Source organism: Dipodomys ordii, unplaced genomic scaffold, assembly GCF_000151885.1.
Source record: "Dipodomys ordii isolate 6190 unplaced genomic scaffold, Dord_2.0 Scaffold7, whole genome shotgun sequence".
Taxonomy (NCBI): Eukaryota; Metazoa; Chordata; class Mammalia; order Rodentia; family Heteromyidae; genus Dipodomys; species Dipodomys ordii.
In genome coordinates, this window is record NW_012267223.1 from 3,536,796 (window position 1) to 3,564,068 (window position 27,273).

Here is a 27,273-nt window from a genome sequence, read left to right on the forward strand (position 1 = left end):
CTGGCACTGGCCGACACCATGAACCCCGACCTGCGCAGGGAGCGGGCCTCCGCCACCTTCAACCCGGAGCTCATCACACACATCCTGGACGGGGGTCCCGAGAACACCCGGCGTCGTCGGGAGATCGGTGAGTGCGGCCGGCCGAGCCTCCCCGCCCCACCCCCACCCCCCGCCAGGCTTGGGACCTCACCTTGGGGAGGAACGGAGGAGGGCGCTGTGAGGTTTAGCGGGGAGCCCCCACTGTGGCTGGGTTGGAAGGGGGGGGCGCACCGCCCTTTATTCAGACCTGCTGATTGAGAGGTGATGTCAGTCTTCTTGTTCTTCACTCTCTTTGCAGAGGACTTGATTGTGAATGACCCAGATTTCCAGCATGAGGACTATAACTTCCTCACTCGCAGCCAGCGTTATGAGGCGGCTGTCAAGAAGAGTGCCATCATGGTAAAGAAGATAAGGGAGTTTGGCATTGCAGACCCTAATGAAATCATGTGGTTTAAAAGGTAGGTATGCTTTTAACTTAGCCCGGGGCAAATACTCCAAGTCCAGACTGTACAGTTAAGTTGGTCTTTGTGCTTGACATTTATTTGAAGGTTCCAAGTTGGAAGTATCATGTCACATTAAGGCTTTATGTATGGAAAAGTAATGTGATTTCTGTGGTATCTAGCATGAATAAACATGCTAGAGTTCTCATTCTCAACTCCAAAATCTCATTTAAAGATTATTTTGGGGGCTGGGAAGGTGGCTCAGTGGTAGAGCTCTTGCCTTGCATGCCTGAGGCCCTGGGTTCGATTCCTCAGCAGCACATAAGCAAAAAGAAAAAAAGCCGGAAGTGGCACTGTGGCTCAAGTGATAGAGCGCTAGCCTTGAGCTGAAGAGCTGAGGGACAGCGGCTAGGCCCAGAGTTCAGGCCCCAACAACGGACCCCCCCCAAAAAAAAGATTATGTTGCTCCAGGCATCTTAATTTTGAGTTATTTAAATGTAAAATACCTAGTCCTTTGTTTTATAAAAGGGAAGCTGCTTGGCTAAGTTTTCTGAATTTTGAAGGATTTTTTTTCAGTTGATGACCCAAGACATTTTAAGTATTTTGAGGCAGTAGCAGATCATATTTTTATTTGCTGATGACAATCTTCATAGAAGGGTGAATGAAGTGAAGAACCTCAGTCAGCCTCAGAAGGAATATGGAATTCTAAGAAGCCAGCATTGCTGAATTTATTGAGAGTTAAATGGCTGTCTTGGGCATAAGCATCTACCTTGGTCACTTTCTTGGTCTTTTGGTTAAGATCAAGTGTATAAAACATGCCTGCTTTGGTCTTAGTGTTGGAGAGAGTATGTCCTTTTTCAGACAATCTGTTCTTGTGCTTTTTAAATAATATATAGAAATAGGGATACTTTGCTCCTTAGCTTTAGTAAACACTCTAGTACAAGATTATTTTGGCATAAAGAGAAAGAGCTCCAATATTGTTATCAATAAATTTGGGGCCAGATACTGGTGGCTCAAGCCTGTAACTCTAGCTACTCAGGAGGCTGAGATCTGAGAATCGCAATTCAAAGCCAGTCCAGGCAGGAAAAGTCCATGAGACTCTTTATCTCCAGTAAACCACTCAGAAAACCAGAAGTGTAGCCGGGCGCTGGTGGCTCACGCCTGTAATCCTAGCTACTCAGGAGGCTGAGATCTGAGGATCGCTGTTCAAAGCCAGCCCGGGCAGGAGAGACCGTGAGACTCCTATCTCCAATAAACCACCAGAAAAACCGGAAGTGGCGCTGTAGCTCAAGTGGTAGAGCGCTTGCCTTGAGCTGAAGAGCTGAGGGACAGTGCCCAGGCCCAGAGTTCAAGCCCCACGGCCGACAAAAAAAAAAAAAGAAAACCAGAAGTGGCACTGTGGCTCAATAGGAAGAGTGCTGGACTTGAGCTGAAGAGCTGAGGGACAGAGTCCAGGCCCAGAGTTCAAGCCCTATGACCAACAACAACAACAAAAAAAAAGTTAAAATTTAGGTTAGAGATGTAGCTTCCATGGGAGGTCACTTGCCTAGCATGTTCAAAACCCTGGGTTCAATTCATAGTACCTTAAAAAATGAAATTTATGAATTTTCAAGAACCAAAATGGATGAAACATGTAATTATAACTCCCTTATACTACTGCCACTATTGTATTTGGTGTCTGTTTACAAGTTGATAGGTTATTATTGTGAACATAAACGAGTTTATTAGAAGAAAATCCCCAAAGAAATTGGAAATTTTTTCCCACAGCTCTACTGTTTCATCTATCAAAAATACTCTCTGGGGGCTGGGAAGGTGGCTCAGTGGTAGAGTGCATGCCTTGCATGAATGAGGCCTTGGGTTCAATTCCTCAGCACCACATAAGCAGAAAAAGCCAGAAGTGGCACTGTGGCTCAAGTGATAGAGTGCTGTCCTTGAGCTGAAGAGCTAAGAGACAGCGCCCAGGCCCAGAGTTCAGGCCCCACAACTGACAAACAAACAAACAAAAAATAGCTACTCAGGAGGCTGAGATCTGAGGACTGCAGTTCAAAGCCAGCCCAAGCAGAAAAGTCTGGAAAATTGGAAGTAGTACAGTGGCTCAAAGTGGTAAAACTCAGGGACAGCACCCTGGCCCTAAGTTCAAGCCCTAAGACTGACCAAAAAAAAAAAATCCTCTGTTACCCAAGCACTGAACAGATGGCTCACACTTGAAATCCTAGCTACTTAGGAAGTTGAGATGGAATGGGGGTTTGAAGCCAGCCCTGGCAGACACATCGTAGAAATTCTTATTTCCAGTTAACTAGCGGTGTTCAAAGTGGTAAAATTCCAAACATGATTAAAAAAGCCTAGCCAGAGTACAAGGCCTGGAATTCAAGCCCCAGTACTGATCCGAACATTTGTTTGTTTACTCATTGTTTTGCCTTTATTTATTGTAAGTCACAGTATCATCAATTAATAAATACCAGTGTAAATACTAAATACCCAGTTAAATACTTATTTTTGTTTCTCAAGTTTGTAATTCATGGCTGTTGGGGATCTCGGCTCAGAGTACATCCTAGCAAAGTTAGTAAAAATTAGCCAGACACCTGTGGCTCAAACCTATAATCCTAGCTACTCGGAGGCTGAAATCTAAGGATCTGAGTTCAAAGCCAGCCCAGGCAGATCTAGTAAGATCTTTTTTGTGTGGATGTCCCAGTACTACTAATATTTGAGCTTAGGGGCTGGGTACTCTCTTAGCCTTTTCACTAATGACTGGCACTCTGCCTCTTGAAACTTGGGCTTTTTGGTGGTTAGAGATAAGAGTCTCATGGTCTTTCCTACCCAGACTAACTTTGAACCATGATCCTCAGATCTCAGCCTCCTTAGTTGCTAGGATTTTAGGTGGTAGCTACTGGCCCTTGGTCCTGAGAGGCTTTTAACCTCCAGTTAATCAGTAATAAGTCAGACAGAATTAGCAGTGTGGCTCAAGTTTAAGAGCAGCTAAAGGGAAAGAAATGCTTCAAGGCCCCAAATTTAAGCCCAATATTTCTTTTCTTTTTTTTTTGGTCGGTCGTGGGACTTGAACTCTGGGCCTGGGCGCTGTCCCTCAGATCTTCAGCTCAAGGCCAGCGCTCTACCACTTGAACTACAGCGCCACTTCCGGTTTTCTGGTGGTTTTATTGGAGATAGGAGTCTCACGGTCTCTATTGCCCGGGCTGGCTTTGAACTGCGATCCTCAGATCTCAGCCTCCTGAGTAGCTAGGATTACAGGCGTGAACCACCAGCGCCCGGCTTAAGCCCAATATTTCTTAAAGTAAATGGAAGAAGAGAGATTTTTTTGTGTGGGTCCTGGGTCTTGAACTCAGGCCTGATTGCTGTCCCTGAGCTCTTCAGCTCAATGACTTTATCACTTGTGCCACAGTACCACGTCCGGTTTTCTGGTGGTTTATTGGAAATAGTTTCATGGCCTTTCCTGCCTGGGCTGGCTTTGAACCACAGTCCTTAGATCTCAGCCTCCTGAGTAGCTAGGATTACAGGTGTGAACCACTGGCGCCTGGCGAGATTTTTTAACTGTATTTTTTTTTTTTTTTCTTTTTTTTTTTGGTACTGGGGATCGAACCCAGGACGTTGCGCTTGCTAGGCAAGCGCTTTGCCACTGAGCTACATCCCAGCCCAGGTGAGATTTTTTAAAAGTGGATAATGCAACATGTTTCAGAGCAGGGGTAATTTTCATAACTTGTGGTTCATAATGTGTAACCAGATTCTAATGAATCACAATGAACTAGGATAAAGTTCTTTTATATGGGGTAAAGATCATGGACACCAGCCAGCTTTTTGCTTTTTATTTTTTTATTTTTTTTAAATCTTAGCAGCCAGTGGCTTGTTTTGTTTTGTTTTTCCAGGTCCTGGGTCTTGAACTTGGGCCTGGACACTGTCCCTAACTTTGAACCTCGATCCTCTGATCTCAGCCTCCTGAGTAGCTAGGATTGCAGGCATGAGCCACCAGTGTCCAGCTAGGATCTATGGTTTTTAAAGTTGGTGTGCTTGAGGCTGGAGGCATAGCTCAGTGGCAGAGCACATGCTTAGCATGCTCAAGACCCTGTGTTCAATCCCTAGCACACTCAAAAAATTATAAAAGTAATTAAAGCTATTTCTTGGAAAGCATCTTAGGAGGGATTAAGCATTTAAGTACAAGCCTTCTTTTAAGCATTTTGTTCTTGAGTTATTTCACATAGCCTCAAAAAAGAAAATCTTAGTATTTTAAGAACAAAAAATATTTAATGTTTTTTTTTGTATGTATACCATTTTTCTCTGTTTCCTAAAATTACCTTTGAATTAATACCCTTATTGGGACATTTTGTAATTCTCAAAGGACTTAACTAGATTACTCATCCCTCTCATTTCCCTCATGGGAAATAGAGTGAGACGTTGTACCAGTTTTGGTACCTTAATTAGTGCTTTTTTCTCAGAAATTCTGGTGTATTCTTTTCCTCTCTGTGTATTTAGAAGGGAATTGGAAATGTGTAACTGTTGGTTTTAGAGAAACACAGAATGCCTGTGCACTGTGCCGTTCCTGTCTGTGTATCCATCTCACCAGGCTTTTGGTGCTTGTTTCTGTGAGAAGTCCATTTTGTGAATTATGGAACTTGTGTACAGGGAAGTGAGATGCTGCTCCCTTGAAGTTCTTGAAAACTACCTTGCCTTTTCTTCATACTCCTAGTTTAAACCAACTCTGGATGTCAGTAGAAGTCCTAGAGTATGGAATTTTCTCCCCCCAGAGCTAGAGATCAGGGTCTCATGCTTGTTAAGCAAGGATTCTATTACCTGAGCCATGCTCCTAGCTTAGATTTGTGTATTTAATTGTTGTTCATTTAGATGTTTACTAGTTGGTTATCTCTTGGTTTACATGTTTGACCCAGCATCTCTTTTCTCCTCCTCTGCTCGCTATCTAGACCCTTGTACTAGTTAGACCAGCACTCTACCATTGAACTACAATCCCCACTAAAAGTGACTTTTACCCTCAAGGTATGATTGAAACTATTGGTAGCAAGAAAATATTTTCCACTGATGCTAATGAGCAGCTTTTGTTGACTTTTACCAAAAGTACTTGGGCACAAAAGTTACTTCCTTTGGGAGCACTTGTAATAATTAATTAATTTTGGCTAATTGAAAGTATTTAATATTTAAGAGCCTCCATGGAGAATTGTTTCTAAGTGAGTTGTGATTTCTTGAGGAAATAGGACAATCAGAGAGTATACAGTACATGTGCTACTGCTTCCTTGAAGGCTATGGGAATGGCTTTAGGGTCTCCCACAGTGGAGTGAAGATCTTCCCTTCTTTCCTTGGTCTGTGCTGCGCTGTTTCATAAGCCAAAATAAACTGGTGGTGACAGCATTTCTAGTTATGCCTGGAGAAGTCAAGATTGCTTAGGTGAGGTGTAAACTGTACTTTAAGCTCTTTAGGTATACAACAAGGTCAAAGTACAGAATAGGCTTCTGTTTCCACTGCCCGGCTCTGCCATACCCTTCCCTTCGTGATGGCTTGAAAGCTCTGAAACCCTGAGCAAAGTCTCCAGCCCCACTCCTTAAATTGTTTGGCTCAGGTATTTGGTCACACTGATAGAAAGTGTAGGCACACACACATACCACTTTTGCCAACTACAACCAAAAACTTGAGAAAAATAATAAAATGCAAGGAAAAATGTATACAACAGGGCTGGGAAGGTGGCTCAGTGGTAGAGCGCTTGCCTTGCATGCTTGAGGCCCTGGGTTTGATTCCTCAGCACCACATAAGCAAAAAAGAAAAAAAAAGCTGGAAGTGGCGCTGTGACTCAAGTGGTAGAGCGTTAGCCTTGAGCTGAAGAGCTGAGGGACAGTGCCCAGGCCCAGAGTTCAGGCCCCACGACCAGACCCAAAAAAAAAAAAAAAATGTATACAACAGACCCTTAGAACAGCTACAGGACAACATAGCTAATGTTAACCAGGGTGTGTAATCCCTATTTTGATTATTTCATCGAATGTCTTCATAATGTTTACTTAGATCATCTAGGGAAAGGTAGTTTAAATTATTCTTAGCCAGGTGCCAGTGGCTCAAGCCTTTAATTCTAGCTACTCAGGAGTCTGAGACCTGAGAATCATGGTCTGTAAGACTTTTATCTCCAATACACCACTCAAAAAATCGGAAGTGGCACTGAGGCTCAAGTAGTAAGAGCGCTTGCCTTGAGCTGAAGAGCTCGGGGACAACGCCTAGGCTCAGAGTTCAAGCCCTACCACCGACAAAAAAATATATATATATTATTCTTAGGAGGTTTTGTTAACAATTCTGTGGAATGTCATTTTGTCTTTGAAACAAGCCAAACCTGAAAGTAATGCACAAACAAATACTAAAATATCTGGCCAGTCATAATTTGCAAGAATTTCTTTTTCCTTCATTACCAGAATAGTTTTCTAATCAGCAGAAAAGGTTGTGTTGGTGACTAGTATATCAAACAGACTGAAAAGTGGAAAGTGTTCTTGGTGAGTTTTGTGACCATTTGTGTGTAAATATGTAAATAGGGATCTTAAAGCAAAATCCAACCCATCAAACCAGCAGATAACACCAACAGAATGAATTGTTTTGGATTAAGTGTAGATTTAAAGAGAAATCTGGAAATTAGAGATGTGGCTGGGTGGTTCTAGCTACCATCTCCAGCACCAGAAAAAGTCAAGGTGAAAGGGCATTGGGATGCTGAAATGCTTCAGGTCCTGCTCTTGGCTTTTTAGATAGTAAATGGTTAGTTTTACATTTAATTTCATAAGAAAGGGGTTTCAGCTTAGTCTTCATGCTGAAGGTCAAGCATATGTGATAGGAATGAATGGTTACTGGTAGGATGTAGTTTCTAGAGTAAGGCTGAGATCCTTTTTTTTTCTCTCCTGTAGACTACAATTGGTCAATTTTGTGGAACCTGTGGGCCTCAATTACTCCATGTTTATTCCTACCTTGCTGAATCAGGGCACCACTGCTCAGCAAGAGAAATGGCTGAACGCGTCCCAGGAACTCCAGATAATTGGCACCTACGCCCAGACGGAAATGGGCCACGGTTAGTCTGAATCTGAGGGTCCATGGGCAACCCACATCAAGACTTCCCATTTAAACCAGGTGGGAGCCACTCAGTCTCATCCCTCACTATCACAGGAAGGAGTAAAGAAAGGGAAGGAAGAAGCATTGTGAGAATCTGGAAAAATTTCATTTTGTTATTCGGTTGCTTTTTGATTTATGGAATTGGCTTAAGGAATACATCGATCCCAATCAGTGAAGAATCTAGTGAAGACTAGATTCTGTTTATGGTCTTCTACTATAAACACCTTCCTAAACACCTGGGATTCCAGAGTCGGGACACAGGTGCTGAATTTACAGCCTGACAAAAGGTTACCTAAGGCAAGGAAGATACACCCTTCCTGGAGTTTGCACGTACATAAGTTGCATGGATCCATGTAACTTGTCAGCATTCAGATTTTGTAATCTTAAAATAGTTTTTAGTATAGCACTCTCATTTTTTTTTCAAGTATTCTTTGTGCTGTGAGCTTGAACTCATGGCCTGGACACTGTCCTTGAGCTTTTTTGCTCAAAACTAGCTCTAGAGCCTCACTTTTAGCTTTTTAGTGATAAATTATAGATAAGAGTTTCATGGACTTTCCTTCCTGGGCTGGCTTTGAACCACAATCTTCAGATCTCAGCCTCCTGAGTAGCTAGGATTACAGGTGTGAGCCACCAGCACCCGGCTTGTTTTAGTATTTATTGTAGATTGTATTTAACTTTAATAATCATGTATCATTCATAGGAGACATGTGAAATACTCCGGGGCTTGTTTGTCTGTTTCTGCCTTTGTTTACAAAATACGTCACATCTATTTTCCCTGAATTTCAAATTGAGAGTAAAAGAAATGAAATTCTGAACTTACTGTGATAAGAATAGAAATTGGACTTTGAGGGGCTGGGAAGGTGGCTCAGTGGTAGAGTGCTTGCCTTGCATGCATGAGGTCCTGGGTTCGATTCCTCAGCACCACATGAGCAGAAAAAGCTGGAAGTGGTACTGTGGCTCCAGTGGTAGAGCGCTAGCCTTGAGCTGAAGAGCTGAGGGACAGTGCCCAGGCCCAGAGTTCAGGCCCCATGACTGGCAAAAAAAAAAAAAATTGGACTTTGATCCCATGTTGCTATAGGCAAGTTTGTATTTTAAATTTTCTTTCCCACATAGCCTCCAGTTCAGTATATTTTGAGCCAATTTTGCCTTTTTGTAAGATTAAGTTTTGCTTCTTGCTGGAATTTTATGTTCTTTCTTGACTTTCGGTCATTGACATGTATGTAAGCTAGTTGGTTTGTTGGTTAGTTTGTATTATGTGACAATATTAGCTTCTGAAGATAGGTAAAAAAGACCCTCTCCATTAAGAGGCAAGCCAGTCACCTGTGGAAAGTGTTCCTGTCCGCTTATCTTTGCCCTCTAGAGTGTGCCTTTCCTGTAAAGGCATGCATGCATGCCAGGAAACTTCAGATACTGGCTCTGTGACATTAGTCAAAGGTCATGGACCGTGCTGAAGAACAGTGCTCCCTGAGGATTCTGGGTTTGAAGGAGTGGCCTATAGAACTTGCTCCAACATTACCATTATGACCATACATTTCTTTAGATCACAAGGCAGGTAGTGTGCTTGCTCTTAGACATGTTGAGGTAGGGATGTTTCCTAGGAAAATTATCCTTTAGGAATGTAAATCTTACTTATATAATATAGTTCTCCTAAAAGAAGGCTACAATGTCTTTGTAGATTCCCCCTCATGGATAATGTAAATATGTAACAAAACACTTTTCTTCCTTATAAACTTGAAAAACAGGTAGTGAACTTGCTGTTCTGTCATTCGTCTTTTTCTCACAACTTTCCCACTATCCTCTCCCAAGTGATCCTTTTCTTCTTGGACTCCCATGAGATTTTTTCCCTAGTATTGGGTTATTCTAGTTTCCTTACCAGCAGTGATGATAGTACCTTTTTTTTTTTTGGTCGGTTGTGGGGCTTAAACTTTGGGCTAGGGTGCTGTCCCTGAGCTCTTCGGTTCAAGGTGAGTGCTCTACCACTTGAGCCACAGCGCACCATTTCTGGTTCTCTGGTGGTTAATTACAGCTAAGAGTCTCACAGACTTTTCTGCCCAGGCTGGCTTTGAACTGTGATTCTCAGTTCTCAGTCTCCTGAGTAGCTAGGATTACAGGCATGAGCTACCTGAACCCAACTGATAATAGCATCTTTGGAGGACCTGTATTTTGGGGCTAGAGGTATGTAGCTCTAGGCATGAACAAGTCTCTAGGATTGGTACCTGGCATTTTGGCGTTGTACCTTCAGAATATCTTTCTCAGAGATGAATAACTGCATTGGAGAGAATAAACATTTTGTAATGTTTATTGCATAATTACAAGCTTTTCCTAGAACCAGTTTACAATATATGTAACATCTTAATGTTCCTGTGTCTCCATAGCCCTAGCAACATGGTCACTTTAATAGATAGCTAACATTTAAATGTTTAATTTTTTAATTGGGCATCAGGCCTATAAGCTCAGGTCTGTAGTCCTAGCTACTCAGGAGGCTGCGACTGACAATCCAGTAGGGACGGCAGACTAAACAGTGAGCTAGCAAAGAGCTGGAACTCGAGGCATGGCTCAGGTGGTTGAGCACCTGGCCTTGAGTGGGGAGAGCCAAGTGCAAGTACCAGTCCTGGCAAAAAATAAAGTTTTAATGTATAATTCCTAGTGATCCTGGATATTATTGCATATTTTGACTTGCTGTTTGCATTTTCTGTGTATAAAATGAGGGTTTTTTTTTTACCTCTCGAGTATTAAAGTATTTAAATAGGGTCTGTATATTGATCTTACCTGATGGTATTATATCCATCTTTTTTCTACTATTTTCTGCTTTGTTGAATTTTTTTTAGCGTGAGTTATTCAACGTGCTTACTCTGAGTAGTTACAAATTTTCTCCTTTCTATAACTTGGATAATTATTTTCTGTTTTCTTCTCCTTTGGTTTGGTTTGTATTTCATGCTTTGACTTGTATATGATACAGTGTGAGAATGAATCCCATAAGGTTTTCTTTTCTTTTCTTTTCTTTTTGTCGGTTCTGGGGCTTGAACTCTGGGCTTGGGCGCTGTCCCTCAGCTCTTCAGCTCAAGGCGAGCACTCTACCACTTGAGCCACAGTGCCACTTCAGGTTTTCTAGTGGTTTATTGGAGATAGGAGCGTCAGGGGCTTTCCTGCCCAGGCTGGCTTTGAACTGCGATCCTCAGATCTCAGCCTCCTGAGTAGCTAGGATTACAGGCGTGAGCCACTGGCCCTAGGCTTAGATTTCTTACGTCTGTCAACTAGTGGCTCTCCTTCCTGTTTTTCTAGCTTGCTGAGAATTTTGTAATAGTTTAATTTTTTTTCTGGAACCTTAACTATAGTCCTCCTTTTCTTCCTCTTCCTCCTCCTTTTTTTTGTTCTTATTATTATGTTGGTTGTATGGCTTTACCTCAGGACTTGGGTATTGTCCCTGAGCTCTTTTACTCAAGGCTAGCACTCTACAACTTTGAGTCTCAGCCCCACTTCCAGTTTTTGAGTGATTAATTGGAGATAAGAGTCTCACAGGGACTTTTCTTCCCAAGATTGGCTTCAAACCACCACCTTCAGATCTCAGCCTTCTGAGTAGTTAGGATTATAAGTGTGAGCCATCAGGGCCTGGCTTATACTGATTATTTTTGTCTTCTGACATAAATTTGTCTAGTTGCTTGTAATATATTTTTAAATCTGATAGGATAAACCCATTGTTAATATATCAAGATAAACATATTTGGTACTCTTGCCTACGTATTTTTTTTTCTTTTTTGTCTGTCTTTTTTCTCATCTGAGAAGACTAACAGCTCTTCCCAAGAAAATAAAGACTGTAATACTACATTAATTAAAAATTCCTGTAGTGTTTTTTAGAAATATGTAGGCAAGTTGGGCACTGGTGGCTCATACCTGTAATCCTAGCTACTCAGGAGGCTGAGATCTGTGGATCACAGTTGAAAGCCAACTTGAGCAGGAAAGTCTGTGAGACTCTTATCTCCAATTAACCACCAGAAAAGCGGAAGTGGCACTGTGGCTCAAGTGGTAGAGCGCTTTTCTTGAGCTGAAGAGCTCAGGGACAGTGCGCAGGCCCAGAATTCAAGCCCATAACCAGCCAAAATAAAAGAGTCTCATACTTTTCTATCTGGGCTGGCTTTGAACTGATCCTCAGATTTTAGCCTCTTAAATAGCTAGGATTACAGGTGTGAGCTACTAGCAGTCAACTCTTGCATATGTATTTTTTTTTTGGGGGGGTGTCTGGTCGTGGGGCCTGAACTGTGGGCCTGAGCGCTGTCCCTCATCTTGCATATTTTTTTATTCATGCTGCATTAGGAATTTGAATTCTGTCTCTTAAATTTTTATTTATTCTGGGAATTGAACTCAGGCCTTGTATTTTTAAATACATGTTTTATATCCTGAGCTAAGTTGCTTAATTAAAATTTAAAATTTTGGTTTCTTCATAAATTGTCTTTCTCTTCACTGGGTTTTCTAAGTGAATGATCTTAAGAATGCAGTTGATTTTCTTTTTTTTCCCTTATAGACTATTTCTGTTCTCAATTTGCTTATTATTGCTGGTGTTTTGTTGCTCTTGATATCCTAGGATTATAATCATGCTGTGCACAGAGATGCTATTTTAATTTTATTCCTCCCCCATTTATTATTAAGTGTGTGTGTGTGTGTGTGTGTGTGTGTGTGTGTGTGTGTGTGTGTGTGTGTGTGTGTGTGTGTGTGTGTGTGTGTGTGTGTCCATCCTGTGTGGGCTGTTAGCCTTTCCAGTCTTGAACCTTGTGGATAGAGAGATGTTACAGTTACAAAGAACTCGCTATCACTTGGCTAATACAATGTTGGTGCTTTGTTATTTTATAATAAATGATTTTAAAGTAATATTTAGTCATTATCATGAATCATCAACATTTTACATTAAATACTTGGTTTAAGTAAAAAACAAAACTGTCCCTTTCTCCTTATAACATTTCTGATGGTAGTAGTTTGACCTACTACTCTGCTAAGAGTGTGTGTGTGTGTGTATATATATGTATATATATATATACTATATATATATAATTTATTTATTTATATTTATATATTTTTTATTTTACTTTATTTTTTTGGGTCCGGTCCTGTCGTGGGCCTGGGCACTGTCCCTCAACTCTTCAGCTCTTGAGCATAGTAAATAAAAATTCTACTACTGAGATATACTCCAAACCTGAGACTCCAAGTTCATTTTTAATTTTTAAAATTTATTTTGTTTGTAGTACTGAAGGTTGAACCTAGGGCCTAGAGCTTGTTAAACAAACACTCCCACTTGAGTGATACCCTTTAGTTTTGTTTGTTTGTTTTTTGGGTCCAGTTGTGGGGCCTGAACTCTGGGCCTGGGCGCTGTCCCTCAGCTCTTCAGCTCAAGGCTAGCGCTCTACCACTTGAGCCACAGCGCCACTTCCGGCTTTTTTTCTTTTTGCTTATGTGGTGCTGGGGAAAACCCAGGACCTCAGGCATGCAAGGCAAGCGCTCTACCACTGAGCCACCTTCCCAGCCCTCATGCTGTGTTTTTATGGGAATTTTTTTTCTTTTTAATTTTGAAGTGATTGTAAATTCATAGGAAGTTTCAAAAATAGTACCAATAGTACCAAGAGAATTTATAAATCTTTTACCCAGTTTCTACAAGTGATAACATCTTGTGGAATTTCCACTTGTCATCCTTCCAAGGATAGCTTTAGGTTTTTGGTATATCCTATGTTGTACTTATGCAATAATTTCCTCACCCAGAAGACAAGTAGATGATGACGTTTCTTTATATTGTGGCTTGAACTCGGCATCAGGCTCTCTTGCTCATGGCTGGTGTCTAACACTTAAGCAATATCCCCACATCAGCGTTTTTGCCACTTAATTAGATACAGACTGTTATAGACTTTTCTGCCCAGCCTTGCTTCATACCATGATCCTTTGATCTTAGCCTCCTGAGTAGCTAGGATTACAGGCATGAACCACTGGTGCTCAGCTTTTGTCTTTTTAAAGAAGGGTCTTTGTATGTAACCCAGAGTAGCCTCATACCCACTATATGTGTCAAGCTGGTCTCAAATTTTCTATCTTCTTAAATGCTGGGATTACAAGTATGCACCACTATATCCAGACAATGCTTGTAAACTTTTAATGGACAATAATTAACCAGAAAATGGATTTAAGACCGAAACAAGGTGTTTATTATCATTTGTGATATTTAGTACATAATTGTAATGACAAAGTTATTATACACAAATCTGTGTTTGTAATTGTTATGATTTTCACTAGAAATTGCATGCTTTTTAATTTCTGAAATTATTGAGATGAAGAGCACTGTCGATTTTTGTATTTGTTTTAGTAGGGCATGACTGAATATTCGACATGATGAATCTGGATCTGATGCTGGATATTCTATGGACAAAATATCCCTGCCTAGAAGCATTAATTAAGTTGCATCTGGAACAAAACCTTACTCTAGGAGATTATATTGCATTCTGTCTCCTTCCCATTCCAGTAAGCACTTGTGCCACCTTAATTCTCTATTCCATGTAATCTCTCCAAAAGTTTCATTTCCATCCATTGTCAGGTCAGAGTCTCTGTCTCATACACACGGTATTGTGCTGTATGGGCTGTGATCTCTGAATGGATCCTGCTACAAGCAATGAAAATTGCTGAGAATCATAAAGCAATACAGAAAGGGGCAGTGCTCCCATCCGTAATGAAGTGCACTTAACTAATCCATACTCACCGAAGATTTTTTTTTTCTCCTTCCCTTGCTCTGTCTGTAAATTGTTGATTCTCTTACACCTGATGATGCTTCTCTCAAATGTCCATCCTTGGTAATTCTTCGAAGCTTTGTGCACCGAGGGCGGCCCGAACCTTTGGATCTTCACTTGGGCATGTTCCTGCCCACCTTGCTTCACCAGGCCACCGCAGAGCAGCAGGAGCGCTTCTTCATGCCAGCCTGGAATTTGGAGATCACTGGCACTTATGCCCAGACAGAGATGGGTCATGGTACAGTGCATTCTGTCTACCTTCTGGGTGGGGCAGGCCTCACCAGCTAGACACATAGGGCGTGCCTGCCAGATGCTAGTGTGTCAATATATGGTAGTCTTTTTAGATGAGATTCTCCTGCAGCATGCCAGCTTTGTACATGGACATTGGTTTTTGGTTAGTGAAAATTAAACATTGTATTATTCTAGTGATTTACTGATTATTTTTTCATGTATCCTCATCAGGAGATCAGTAAGAAAGTCAGGCTTTCCTTACCACATGACTTTTCTTCAAGTTCATTCAAGTAGTGTAGAACCTGTGTACCTAGAACCTGATCCGATCCATTATATTCATTAATCTCTAAATACTTACTGATACCCTAATGCAACCTTTACAAATCTCAGAAGAAATACACAGTCAAGGTTTGGGTGCTTTTTGACTTGCATAAGGGGAATTAATAGCTTCTTATAATCAGAACATGCAGCCTTTTGTGCTTAGAAATTATTTGTTCCTTGATTCAATAAATGCAAAAAAAAGTTCTGAAGGTAGCTTGGCCAGAGGTTAGAAATTAAGAAAAATTGTATTCCTAGGCATTTGCTTCAAATTCTATGTGAAACATCTTTCTTTTTTCTCACCACCCCCACCTGCCATTCTTCACATATCTAGATTGGAATGAGGGTGCCAACCGTTCCTCTCATCATCGCTGCTGAATTGCTATCTCTGCCATTCGTTTACTTCTGCCAACTTCTTTCCACTCTGGGCTCTTCTTACTCAGGGCTGACTAATATTTTATGGGAACTTTTTTTTTTTTTTTTTGTTAGTCATGAGGCTTGAACTCTGGGCCTGGGCGCTGTCCCTCAGTTCTTCAGCTCAAGGCGAGTGCTCTACCACTTGAGCTACAGCGCCACTTCCTTATGGGAACTTTTTAAAACTGCAAATGGAACACTATTCAGCTCAGTTACACATTTGAAAACATTTGTCTTTGTTATGTTTAAGGTGCCTTTTTTTTCTGTAAAATCATCTTTGGTAAAGGAATTTCCGAAGTCTCTACTTTCTTGACTCCCATTCAGATCACATGTAAACTGGCCATTTCTGTTACTCAATTTAGAAGTTTCTAAATATTTCCAAGTGTTCAGTGAGGTCTAGTTTGATGTAAAAAAAAAAAAAAGGTCCTCAGTACAAGTATTATTAGAGAAAATGCCACCAAGACATGTTTTTGTTGTTGTTTTGTTTTTTATAACTCTTCAAGGAATTTTGGCAGATGTCCTGGTGTGTTATTTATCTCTGGTAAACACACAAAACTGGGAACTCTTCTTTATCACATTCGGGAACACTAGGATTAAGTTAAGGCCTGGCATTAGAACTCGGTAGGGTGTCTAGGCATCAGTGGCTCATACCTGTAATCCTAGCTACTCAGGAGGCTGAGATCTGAGGAGCAGGGCTCAAAGCCAGCCTGGGCGGGAAAGTCTGCAAGACTCTTGTCTCCAATTAACCACCAGAAAATTGGAAATGGAGCTGTGGCTCAAAATGGCAAAGCACTAGCCTTGAGCAGAAAAGCTCAGGCACAGCACCCAGGTCCTGAGTTAAGTCCTATGACCGACAAAAAAATTTACAGGGTGAATGCAAGCTTTACTGTTTGGCCCTTAGAAGAATTTTTAAAATTCACTTTTTCTAACAAATAAACCTTTAACATTCTAGCATTCACTCTGATAAAGTTCACAGCTTACAAAAACATTAGCTGAAGTCTATCAGCACATTCCAAGGTGCTGAGTTGCGGGAATTGGCACACTTGAAACTTAGAGATGGGGGATTGGACTCATGGCTCAGTTGGTATAATGCCAGCCAATGTGCAAAGTATCAGGTATGGAATTCTAGTCCTGATCTTGCAACAACAACAACAACAAAAATCTGGGCGCTGGTGGCTCATGCCTGTAATCCTAGATACTCCAGAGGTGTGATAAGAAGATCATGGTTCAAAGCCAGCCCGCGCTGGAGAGTACGAAACTCTTATCTCCAATAAACCACCTGGAAACCAAAGTGGCATTGTGGCTCAAGTGGTAGAGCGCTGACCTTGAGCTGAAGAGCACAGGGACAGCACCCAGGCCTGGAGTTCAAGACCCACAACCAAAAAAAAAGAAAAAAGAACCCTAGAGATGGGGTAAAATGGTGGCAGTGAACTTCTCTTGTTAGATCCGTACATTGTTACTGTTTGGTTTTTGGGTTTTTGTTGTTGTTGTTGTTTTAATCCAAACTGCCTGTACATTTTCATTCATCAGAGTAACTGTTACAGATGCACTAGATCATTATAGACGTGAAATGTGGGAGACTCTTGCTTTCAGATCTTGTTTTCCTCTGAAATTCTAGAGCTTGAAGGACTAGGCAAAAAGATCTTATCCTGCAGTGATTATTTCCCCCATGCTTTATCTGAATTGAATATAATTTCTTCTTTTAGGAACTCATCTCCGAGGCTTAGAAACCACTGCCACGTATGACCCCAAAACCCAAGAGTTCGTTCTCAACAGTCCTACAGTTACATCCATTAAATGGTGGCCTGGTGGGCGTAAGTGAATTCTTTGAACATTTGTTGAATATTTTGTAGATCCACTATGAGATTATATTTAGAATTTAGAGCTTATATGAGAATATTGTTTGAAATACAGAAAGCAGAGGGTAAATCTTAAACTACATTAAGCTATTTCATCTCCTCTTGTGCATGTTATATAGATTTCTGTTTTATGTACCACAGAAATGAGGATTATCGCCGGGCACTGGTTGCTCATGCCTGTAATTCTAGCTACTCAGGAAGCTAAGATCTGAGGATACAGTTCAAAGCCAGCCCTGGCAGGAAGTTCATGAGACTCTTTTTTTTTTTTTTTTCCCCTGCTTATGTTGTGCTGAGGAATCGAACCCAGGGCCTCATGCATGCAAGGCAAGCGCTCTACCACTGAGCCACCTTCCTAGCCCTCCATGAGACTCTTTTTTTTTTGGGGGGGGGGTACGGTCATGGGGCCTGAACTCTGGGCCTGGGCGCTGTCCCTCAGCTCTTCAGCTCAAGGCTAGCGCTCTACCATTTGAGCCACAGCACCACTTACGGCTTTTTTCTTTTTGCTTATGTGGTGCTGAGAAATCGAATCCAGGGCCTCAGGCATGCAAGGTAAGCGCTCTACCACTGAGCCACCTTCCAGGCCATCCATGGGACTCTTATCTTCAATAAACCACTAGAAAACCGGAAGTGGCATTGTGGCTCAAGCGGTAGAGCAATCACCTTGAGCTGAAGAGCACAGGGACAGCGCCCAAGCCCAGAGTTCAAGCCCCATGACCGACACACACACACACAAAAATAGAAATGATGAGTATTTTGCAGGCTTTTTTTTTTTTTTTTTTGTCAGTCGGGGGTTTGAACTCTGGGCCTGGGCGCTGTCCCTCAGCTCTTCAGCTCAAGGCGAGCCCTCTACCACTTGAGCTACAGCACCACTTCCGGTTTTCTAGTGGTTTATTGGAGATAGGAGTCTCATGGTCTCTCCTGCCCGGGCTGGCTTTGAACCGCGATCCTCAGATCTCAGCCTCCTGAGTAGCTAGGATTACAGGCGTGAGCCACCAGCACCCGGCTTTTTTTTTTTTTTAGTTTTTCATCTAAACATCCCTGAATAGTACTGTAGTTTTAAGATGATAATATTTAAAATATTAATACATTCTAAAAAAATGAAATAATAATATTCCCTATCATTTTTTCCATAGTACAAGGGATGGAACCCAGAGCCAGCAATTGCTAGGAAGTTGCTCTACAATAGAGCTCCAGCCTTAGCCCTCTATTTGTCATTGCTGCCTTGCCAAAAATTTGAGTTGTCTTCAAATTTTCACTATAAATAGCTTTGACATGTTTATTTGGTGTCTTTTCTTCATTCTGTGCTCTTGAGTTGGGATTCTTATTTTGCATGGATTTCCATTTTAAAGATCCATTTTGTATGGATCTTTAAAAATATAGCAGTATCTCACTTCTGTCCTGTCTGTCTGATGTTGCAGTTGGGAAGACTTCCAATCATGCCATAGTTCTCGCCCAGCTCTACACTCAGGGGAAGTGCTATGGATTGCATGCCTTCATTGTACCTATTCGTGAAATGGGGACCCACAAGCCATTGCCAGGTAAGTAAAAGTTAAAACAAGTGCTTTTCTCTACAAAAAAGTGTAAGATACAACTAAAGAAAGGGATTGAAGAGCATAAATGTCTCACATCACCCAGACATGACTGTAGTGAGAGCTGCTTGGGAGGCTGAGGCATGAGGATTACAAGTTCAAATCATCAGCTTGAGCAATTTAGACCTAGTCTCAAAATAAAATACTGCAAGGGCTGGGAAGATGGCTCAGTGTTAGAGTGTTTGCCTTGAATGCATGAGGCCCTGGGTTCGATTCCTCAACACCACATAAGCAGAAAAGCTGGAAGTGGCACTGTGATCAAGTGGTAGAGTGCTAGCCTTGAGCTGAAGAGCTGAGGGACAGTGCCCAGGCCCAAAGTTCAGGCCCCACAACCACCAAAATAAAAATAAATAAAATACTACAAAAGAGCTGGGGGTATAGCTCAGTGGTAGGACTTTTGCCTAGCATGTCTGTGGGGCCCTGCGTTCAATCTTTAGTACCACTACTACTTCCCCCAAAAAATGTGTTTCCTGTTTTCTGTGGTAGGTATTTCTGTTGGAGACATTGGCCCCAAATTTGGTTATGAAGAGATGGATAATGGCTACCTGAAGATGGACAACTATCGTATTCCCAGAGAGAACATGCTAATGAAGTATGCACAGGTATGTTAGATAGGAAGGAGACAGAACGGGACGCCAGTGATTCAAGCCTGTAATCCTACCTACATAGGAGGCTGAGATCTGAGGATCATGGTTCAAAGCCAGCCCAGGCAGGAAAGTCTGTGAGACTCTGATCTCCAATTAACCACCAGAAAACTGGAAGTGGCACTGTAGCGCAAGTGGTAGAGCACTCGCCTTGAGCTGAAGAGCTGAGGGACAGAGCCCAGGTTCAGAGTTCAAGCCCCATGACTGAAAAAAAAAAAGGAAGTGGGCTGGGAAGGTGGCTCAGTGGTAGAGTGCTTGCCTTGTATGCATGAGGCACCACATAAGCAGAGAAAGCTGGAAGTGGGGCTGAGGCTCAAGTAATAGAGCACTAGTCTAGAGCACTAGCACTAGCACTAATGATAGAGCTGAGGGACAGCGCCCAGGCCCAGAGTTCAGGCCCCACGACTGACCAAAAAAAAAAAAAAGGGAAGGAGACAGGAGCAGGGGCATCCCATGTAGGGGCCATAAGAGTCTGCTGCAAAAGGTGACACATTTTAATTCTGATGTTTATAGTGGGACATTGAAATCAAAAGCAGTTGGCAGGGGTGCAGAGCATACCTAGCTTGCTAAAGCCATGGCTCTCAAGCTTTTATGTGCCTTATAGAATCACCTGGAGGGTAAAAACTCATTGTCAGGCCTTGCTCTGAGAGTTTGAGATTCATTGGGGCAGAGTGGAGAGTGGGATTTAGTATCTCAGACAAAATCCTGGATGTGCTGGTACATCAGGGATACCCGTGTGGAGATCCACTAAACTGCCCCTTGGGCTCACAGAGAGAAGCATCAACCCACCCATGTTCTTCCAGGTGCAGCCTGATGGCACGTACGTAAAGCCTGTCAGTAATAAACTGACCTACGGGACCATGGTGTTCGTCAGGTCCTACCTTGTGGGAGCAGCAGCTCAGTCTCTGTCCAAGGCATGCACCATTGCCATTCGATACAGCGCCGTGAGGCACCAGTCTGAAATCAAGTCAGGGTAAGAGTGTACTCTGAGTGGTCTCAGAATTCTCAACGTGGATGCCTGCATTGGCTCAGCCCAGTGTACTAGGGCTTAACCCCTCATTTTTCTCATTTGTAAAATGAAGATGATAATAGTAGCTTTTTATAGGGTCTTTATAAAGCTTAAGTAAATGAATCCAGCCCAATGCTTAGACTAGAACTGGACACACAGCAAGTTCCATATTCATTTTTCTTTTTCCTATGTAATGTAGGGATCCAGAACCACAGATTTTGGATTTTCAAACACAGCAATATAAACTATTTCCACTTCTGGCCACTGCCTATGCTTTCCAGTTTGTAGGCAGATTCATGAAAGACACCTACTATCGAGTTAATGAGGGCATCGACCAAGGAGACCTGACTGAGCTGCCTGAGGTATGTGTTTGGTCTCCATTCACTTTGTGGGTTTTTATGTTTTGCCTTTGCCTATTGGAAATATCCAGAAGAGCCTGCACATAAAGATTTCCTGAAATGAACTATGTGATCTTAGAAACTACAACAAAGCCCAGGGGCTGGTGGCTCACGTCTGTAATCCTAGCTATTCAGGAGCCTGAGATCTGAGGATCTCCATTCAGAGTCAGCCCAAGCAGAAAAGTCTGTAAGATTCTTACCTCCAATTAACTGGGAAAAAAGCCACAATTAGAGCTGTGGGGGGCTGGGAAGATGGCTCAGTGGTAGAGCGCTTGCCTTGCATGCATGAGGCCCTGGGTTCGATTCCTCAGCACCACATAAGCAAAAAGAAAAAAGCCGGAAGTGGCTCTGTGGCTCAAGTGGTAGAGTGCTAGCCTTGAGCTGAAGAGCTGAGGGACAGCGCCCAGGCCCAGAGTTCAGGCCCCACGACCCGACCCAAAAAAAAAAAAAAAAAGAGCTGTGGCGAAATGGCAAAGCACCAACCTTGAGTGAAAAAGCCAAGTTAAGAATGCTAGGCTCCAAGCTCAGGCCCCATTCCTGGCACAAAAAAGAAAGAAAAAAAAGAAAGTGGAACAAATGTGAAGATACAACTTTTAATTAATGTGGGTTTTTCAGTATTTTAAGTATCCTAAACATCGAACCATGTTGATCATTTATCAGCCAAAGGAATTGTGATGGCAGTAGAACAGTTTAGAAAGGACTGTGGAAACTCACAAGCAGTCGGAGCCTGCTTCTCCAGTTGACATGTGCATTGGCTAGTTTTGCTTGGTAGAAGAGGGCCCCTGTTTTCTCAGCACCATGGGTGTTCTCACAGCCTGTGCTTGTCCCCTCAGCTTCATGCCCTCACTGCTGGGCTTAAGGCCTTCACCACCTGGAGAGCAAATGCTGGTATCGAAGAGTGTCGGATGGCTTGTGGTGGGCATGGCTATTCTCATTGCAGTGGTATTCCCAATATTTATGTCACTTTCACCCCAGCCTGCACCTTCGAGGGAGAAAACACAGTCATGCTACTACAGATGGCCAGGTAAGAACAAAATCCATAATAGCCCCACCAGTTTTCACTGATTGCTCTTGCCCTGTGGCTTCTCTTATCACATGTGAGGCATAGATTTGCTAGTTTTCCTAACCCAGGTTCATTGGGTTTTGCATTTTTATTAGCCTCAGTCATACAAGGAGGTTGATACTTGGACATGGTCATATGTGCATCCAGTGTACCATAGTTAGGTGCAGCCTAACCCCCTCTGACTCAGTGTTTTGATCTTCTAGGTCAGTCTGGTAAGTATGAAACACCTGTCACAGGACATGAAACCATTCAGGAATAGAATTTTACTGTGAAGTCATTTTAGGCTTAGAATTACTACTAAAAGCATGTGTTCTGGTGACTTTTAGGTTCTTAATGAAAAGCTATAATCAGGTGATCTCAGGGAAGTTGGTTTGTGGCACAGTGTCCTACTTGAATGACCTACCCAGCCAGCGCATCCAGCCGCAGCAGGTGGCAGCCTGGCCGACTGTGATAGACATCAACAGTCCCGAAAGCCTGACTGAGGCTTATAAGCTCCGTGCATCCAGGTAAGTTCACCCAGCCCCGAAGCCTCTGAGTTTGGGGCCTGGTAGATGAGAGTAGGCTTGGGAACTTGAGGTCATTTTCCTTTTACTTTTATTTTGCTGGTTGTGGGGCTTGAACTCCTGTACGCTGTCCCCGAGCTTTTTCACTCAAGGCTAGTGCTCTACCACTTTGCCAGAGCACCACTTTCTGTTTTCTGGTGGTTCACTGGAGATAAGAATCTCATAGATTTTCCTGCTCAGGCTGGCTTCTAACTGTGATCTGTAGATGTCAGCCTTCTAACTAGAGAGGATTATAGGCAGGAGCCACTGTGCCCGGCTTCTGGGGGTCATTTTCCTTAGCTCCCTTTTCCTTGATTTCTTAACAGACTTGTAGAAATGGCTGCTAAAAACCTTCAGACTGCACAGAGTCACAGGAAAAACAAGGAGGTGGCATGGAACCTAACTTCCGTTGACCTTGTTCGAGCAAGTGAGGTGAATGGTGGTTCTCTCCTCTTCCTGCCTGCCTGCTCTCCTATTGTGGTGGTCTCACACTGCATTCATTGTTTGCTTTCTATCTAGGCGCATTGCCACTATGTGATCGTTAAGATCTTTGCAGAAAATCTACTCAACATTCAAGAAAAATCCATCAAACTTGTCTTAAAGAACTTATGTCTCTTGTATTCTCTGTATGGAATCAGTCAGAAGTCAGGAGATTTCCTTCAGGTCAGTATTCTCTAGAAAGTTATTTTGTTTGTTTGTTTTTTCTTTTTTTTTTCTTTTTTCAGATTTTCTTTTTATTTATTTTATTGTGAAAATACTATACAGAGGGGTTACAATTACATAGGCAAGATAATGAGTACATTTCTTATCAAGCATTGTAGCCTCCTTTGTTTCCCCTTCCCATCCCTCCCACCCCCCTTATTTTGTTGTTAAGAAAAATAATTTTTATTTCTTTTATAGTTTTATGTGTAGAAATGTATCTCTGTATTTTATTAATTTATTTATTTGGGTTTCTTCTAGGGGAATATTATAACAGTGTCTCAGATTGAACAAGTAAACCAGCGTATAATGGAGTTACTCACTGAAATTCGCCCCAATGCTGTTGCTTTGGTTGATGCCTTTGATTTTAAGGATATGACCCTTGGCTCTATTCTCGGCCGCTATGATGGGAATGTATATGATAATTTGTTTGAGTGGGCCAAGCGATCCCCCCTGAACAAAACAGAGGTAAAAAAAAAAAAATGTCTTGCTACTTTGTGAGTTCTTCACATTTTGTGGTTCTGGGGATGGAACCTAGGGCCTTGTACATGTTAAGCAACTGCTCTGACATATAGCTAGCTATCCTTCCAGTCCTCTTCACTGAAATATGAGGCGGGAAAGGCCTCAGGAAAGCAGTTATTCATTGAAAGCCCTGTGGCCACTTATGACAGTGTCTTTATCCACTCAAGAAGTTCAAAGAGATCTGGATTATTCCAGCAATAAGTAGGGCTTGAACTCTGGGCCTGGGCGCTGTCCCTCAGCTCTTCAGCTCAAGGCTAGCACTCTTCCACTTGAGCCACAGCACCACTGCCAGTTTTCTGGTGGTTTATTGGAGATAAGAATTTCACTGGGGGACTGGGAAGGTGGCTCAGTGGTAGAGCACTTGCCTTGCATGCATGAGGCCCTGGGTTCAATTCCTCAGCACCACATAAGCAACAAGAAAAAAGCCGGAAGTGGTGCTATGGCTCAAGTGGTAGAGTGCTAGCCTTGAGCTGAAGAGCTGAGGGACAGCGCCCAGGCCCAGAGTTCAGGCCCCATGACCAGACCCCCCCAAAAAAAAATAATAATAATTTCACTGGGACTTTTCTACCTGGGCTGGCTTTGAACCGCAATCCTCAGATCTCAGCCTCCTGAGTAGTTAGGATTATAGGTGTGAGCTACCAGGACCCGGCTAGGGTTTGAATTTTTTCTTAAATATTCCTAATTGAACATTTTGGGTTTTTTTTTGTTTTTTTTGGGGGGGTCCAGTTGTGGGGCCTGAACTCTGGGCTTGGGCACTGTCCCTCAGCTCCTCAGCTCAAGGCTAGCGCTCTACCACTTGAGCCATTGCGCCACTTCCGGCTTTTTTCTTTTTGCTTATGTGGTGCTGGGGAATCGAGCCCAGGGCCTCATGCATGCAAGCCAAGAGCTCTACCATTGAGCCACCTTCCCAGCCCCCCCTAATTGAACATTTTCAAACGTGCAAAAGTCAAGATACCTCAGTGTGCTTCCATGTACCCTTTGTCTAGCTTTAAAATCATTGCAGCATGTTTGATGAGAATCCTCCATTGCCACCTCCTCTATGTTCCACTTCCTGGGGATTGTCTTTAAAAATAAAAAACCCAAACCATACATATTGTAATACATAACTCTAAAATATACAGACTTTAAAAACAAGCACAATACCAGTTAACTATCATAAAATATCCCATTGATATTTAGATTTGAACTCAGGTTTGTTTTTTGTTTTTGTTTTTCATTCTGTGTTTTTACAACAATTCTTGGGGAGCCAAGCATGGCGGTATGCCCAGGTCTTGAGTTTAAGCCCTGTGACTGGCAAAAGAAATTTAACTTACCCTCTGCACACTGGTGGCTCACACCTGTAATCCTAGCTACTCAGGAGGCTGAGATCTGAGAATCATGGTTCATAGACAGCCCAGGCAGGAAAGTCTGTGAGACTCTTATCTCCAATTAACCACCGGAAAACTGCAAGTGGTCCTGTGGCTCAAAATGGTAGAGAGCTAGCCTTGAGCAAAAAGGAGCTCAAAGACAGTGCCCAGGCCCTGAGTTCAAGCCCCATGACTGACCAAAAAAAAAAAAAGTATGTCATTTTAGTCCAGCACTAGTGGCTCACTCCTATTATCCTTGCTATCAAAAAATTTAGATCTAAGGATTGAGATTAAAAACCAGCCAGGGCAGTCCTCAAGACTTTTATGTCCAGTTAAGCAAGCATAAAAGATGTGGTGTGACTGGTAGAATGCCAGCCATGGGCAAAAAAAACCTGAAGAAGAGTTCAAAATCCTGAGTTCGAGCTCCAGTGCTGACTCACAAAAAATTAGTATGTTCTTACACATGGCAAGCTGTTTACCAATGTTTCCTCTCTTACCTTTCCCTCTAGGTCCACGAATCTTACCATAAGCACCTGAAGCCACTGCAGTCCAAACTTTGAAGCTCATTGTGCTCCAGAAAGCATCTGTATGCTGCTTCCTCCTACCTGATGCACAGATCTACGTGGAATCTTTATCAAATTCATAGAACTGTAGAACTAGTAGTGACTTGACCTCTATCTTCTTTATATAAATTTTTAAGATAAACAGATTTCAGAGATTAAATTTTAAAAAATCATGTGTTTAAGTGCAATTAACACTGAAAGAGACTTGCTAAGCACTCAGAAAGTTTAAGATACGCAGCATGATAGCTTCCACTTGAAATGCTGCTAGTAGTGCCTACTGGTAGGCCATGATTTTTTATCATTAGTAGGATTTTAACTACTAAATACTAATTATTTTCACATTTTGATTGCTAATCGCTGGTTCTGTAGGTGTTTTTAAACAAAGGTATTTTATGTGCAGTAGATCTTCCCTATCAAATGACTTACCACTCCAACCATGGGGCCTGGTTAAAGGCAATACTGAAGAAAATTGTGGGAAAGAAAGTAACTGGAAACCTTAACCCGAGGGTGTGTTTTCTGCCTGCTTCCCTTCTCTGCAGAAGCATTGCTGCTGTCATACTAACATTTTCCAACAAGATCTCCACACACTGCAGCACCCACAGCTCCTGAAGGTATTCCCTTCAGGAATTCTATTGTTTCTATAGGAGCCCTGTACACTTTTTGTCCCCAGCTTCTTGCACAGTTCAGAACAGTTGGCTCAAAATCTAGCTTTTGACCTTTGCTGGGCCTTCCATCAGTGGTATTTGATTTCCTTCCTCTCTTTCTCCCCCATCCCCAATAATTCCATCTTAGTAGAATAAGTATAGGGAAAAGCCCTCAGCTGTGATACTTAAGTAATTTTGGTGACCTTACTAAATTTCCTGAGACAATCCAGATTTTCAATATTCAGTCATCTTGGCATAACCATTAAAATAATGGTTACATGGTGTTTGGCATTTAAAAAAGTGAAAACATTACCTGACTTATGAAATGGTAACCACTCTGTACAACACCTTAATAATAAAAGTAAAATTACTTTTAAAAAAATGAAAACATCTTACACCCAGAAATGATACAGAAAAAAAAATTCTTCCATGGAAACCATGTGTTCTGATTTTTGGATCAGAAAAATGTAAACATTAAAGTATGACTAAATGATTGGAAATACCTTGTTATTGAGCTTCTGGCTTTGTTTCTAGGAGCTTTTATGCTAAATTGTCTGTCGATTGAAATCTATGTAATCCTTCTATGTTTAAAGGTTTTTGGTTTTTGACATAGGGACTTATTACTATGTGGTCCGGCTAGACTGGAACTCTTAACATCCTTCGGAGATGTGTGATACAACACCCAGCCACTATCTACCTTTTGATGAATGTTTTTTCTGAAAATCAATGTAAAACACTACTTGGGTTTTTTTAACTTGTTAATGATCATGTGTGATAACTGCCTCATGAAACCAGTCCTATTATCAGTTCTGAGAATACAATTCAGCAGAAACCATTTTCTGACCTGGGGCCTGACATAAACTCTGTTCTAGAGGAGCTGGTGATGTGATACTTTAGGTTATGGCAGAAATCGTGTTTGTTGGCCTTCATCTTTCTCCTGGGAGAACTGAGACTCGGGATAGGACTGGAGATTCGCATGGTGTCACCCATTTGGGTGTGTGCTGATAGTAGTTAAATGACCATGTTGACCTGTTCTCTGTATAATCATCTCACAGTCACTGTTCAAATACAGTTCTCACAGATGCTTATTTGTGGGCAGCATC

General features: G+C 42.1%; 1 protein-coding gene across 2 annotated transcripts; it reads left to right on the plus strand.

Moving 5' to 3' along the window:
* The first annotated feature begins 6 nt into the window (after positions 1–6).
* Positions 7–26,308, plus strand: Acox1 (acyl-CoA oxidase 1, palmitoyl). 2 transcript variants are annotated; one of them, XM_013037869.1, is made up of 14 exons: positions 7–127; positions 338–497; positions 7,373–7,533; positions 16,999–17,106; positions 18,570–18,689; positions 19,227–19,342; positions 20,188–20,357; positions 20,593–20,755; positions 21,625–21,815; positions 22,181–22,360; positions 22,723–22,828; positions 22,916–23,059; positions 23,357–23,563; positions 25,473–26,308. In XM_013037869.1, exons 1-14 carry the CDS (start codon positions 19–21, stop codon positions 25,521–25,523), a joined length of 1,986 nt encoding a protein of 661 aa, XP_012893323.1. In that variant the 5' UTR covers positions 7–18; the 3' UTR covers positions 25,524–26,308. The 2 variants fall into 2 exon arrangements, with proteins under 2 accessions (XP_012893323.1, XP_012893324.1); XM_013037870.1 differs by lacking the exon at positions 7,373–7,533 and adding an exon at positions 14,407–14,567.
* The last annotated feature ends 965 nt before the right edge of the window (positions 26,309–27,273 follow it).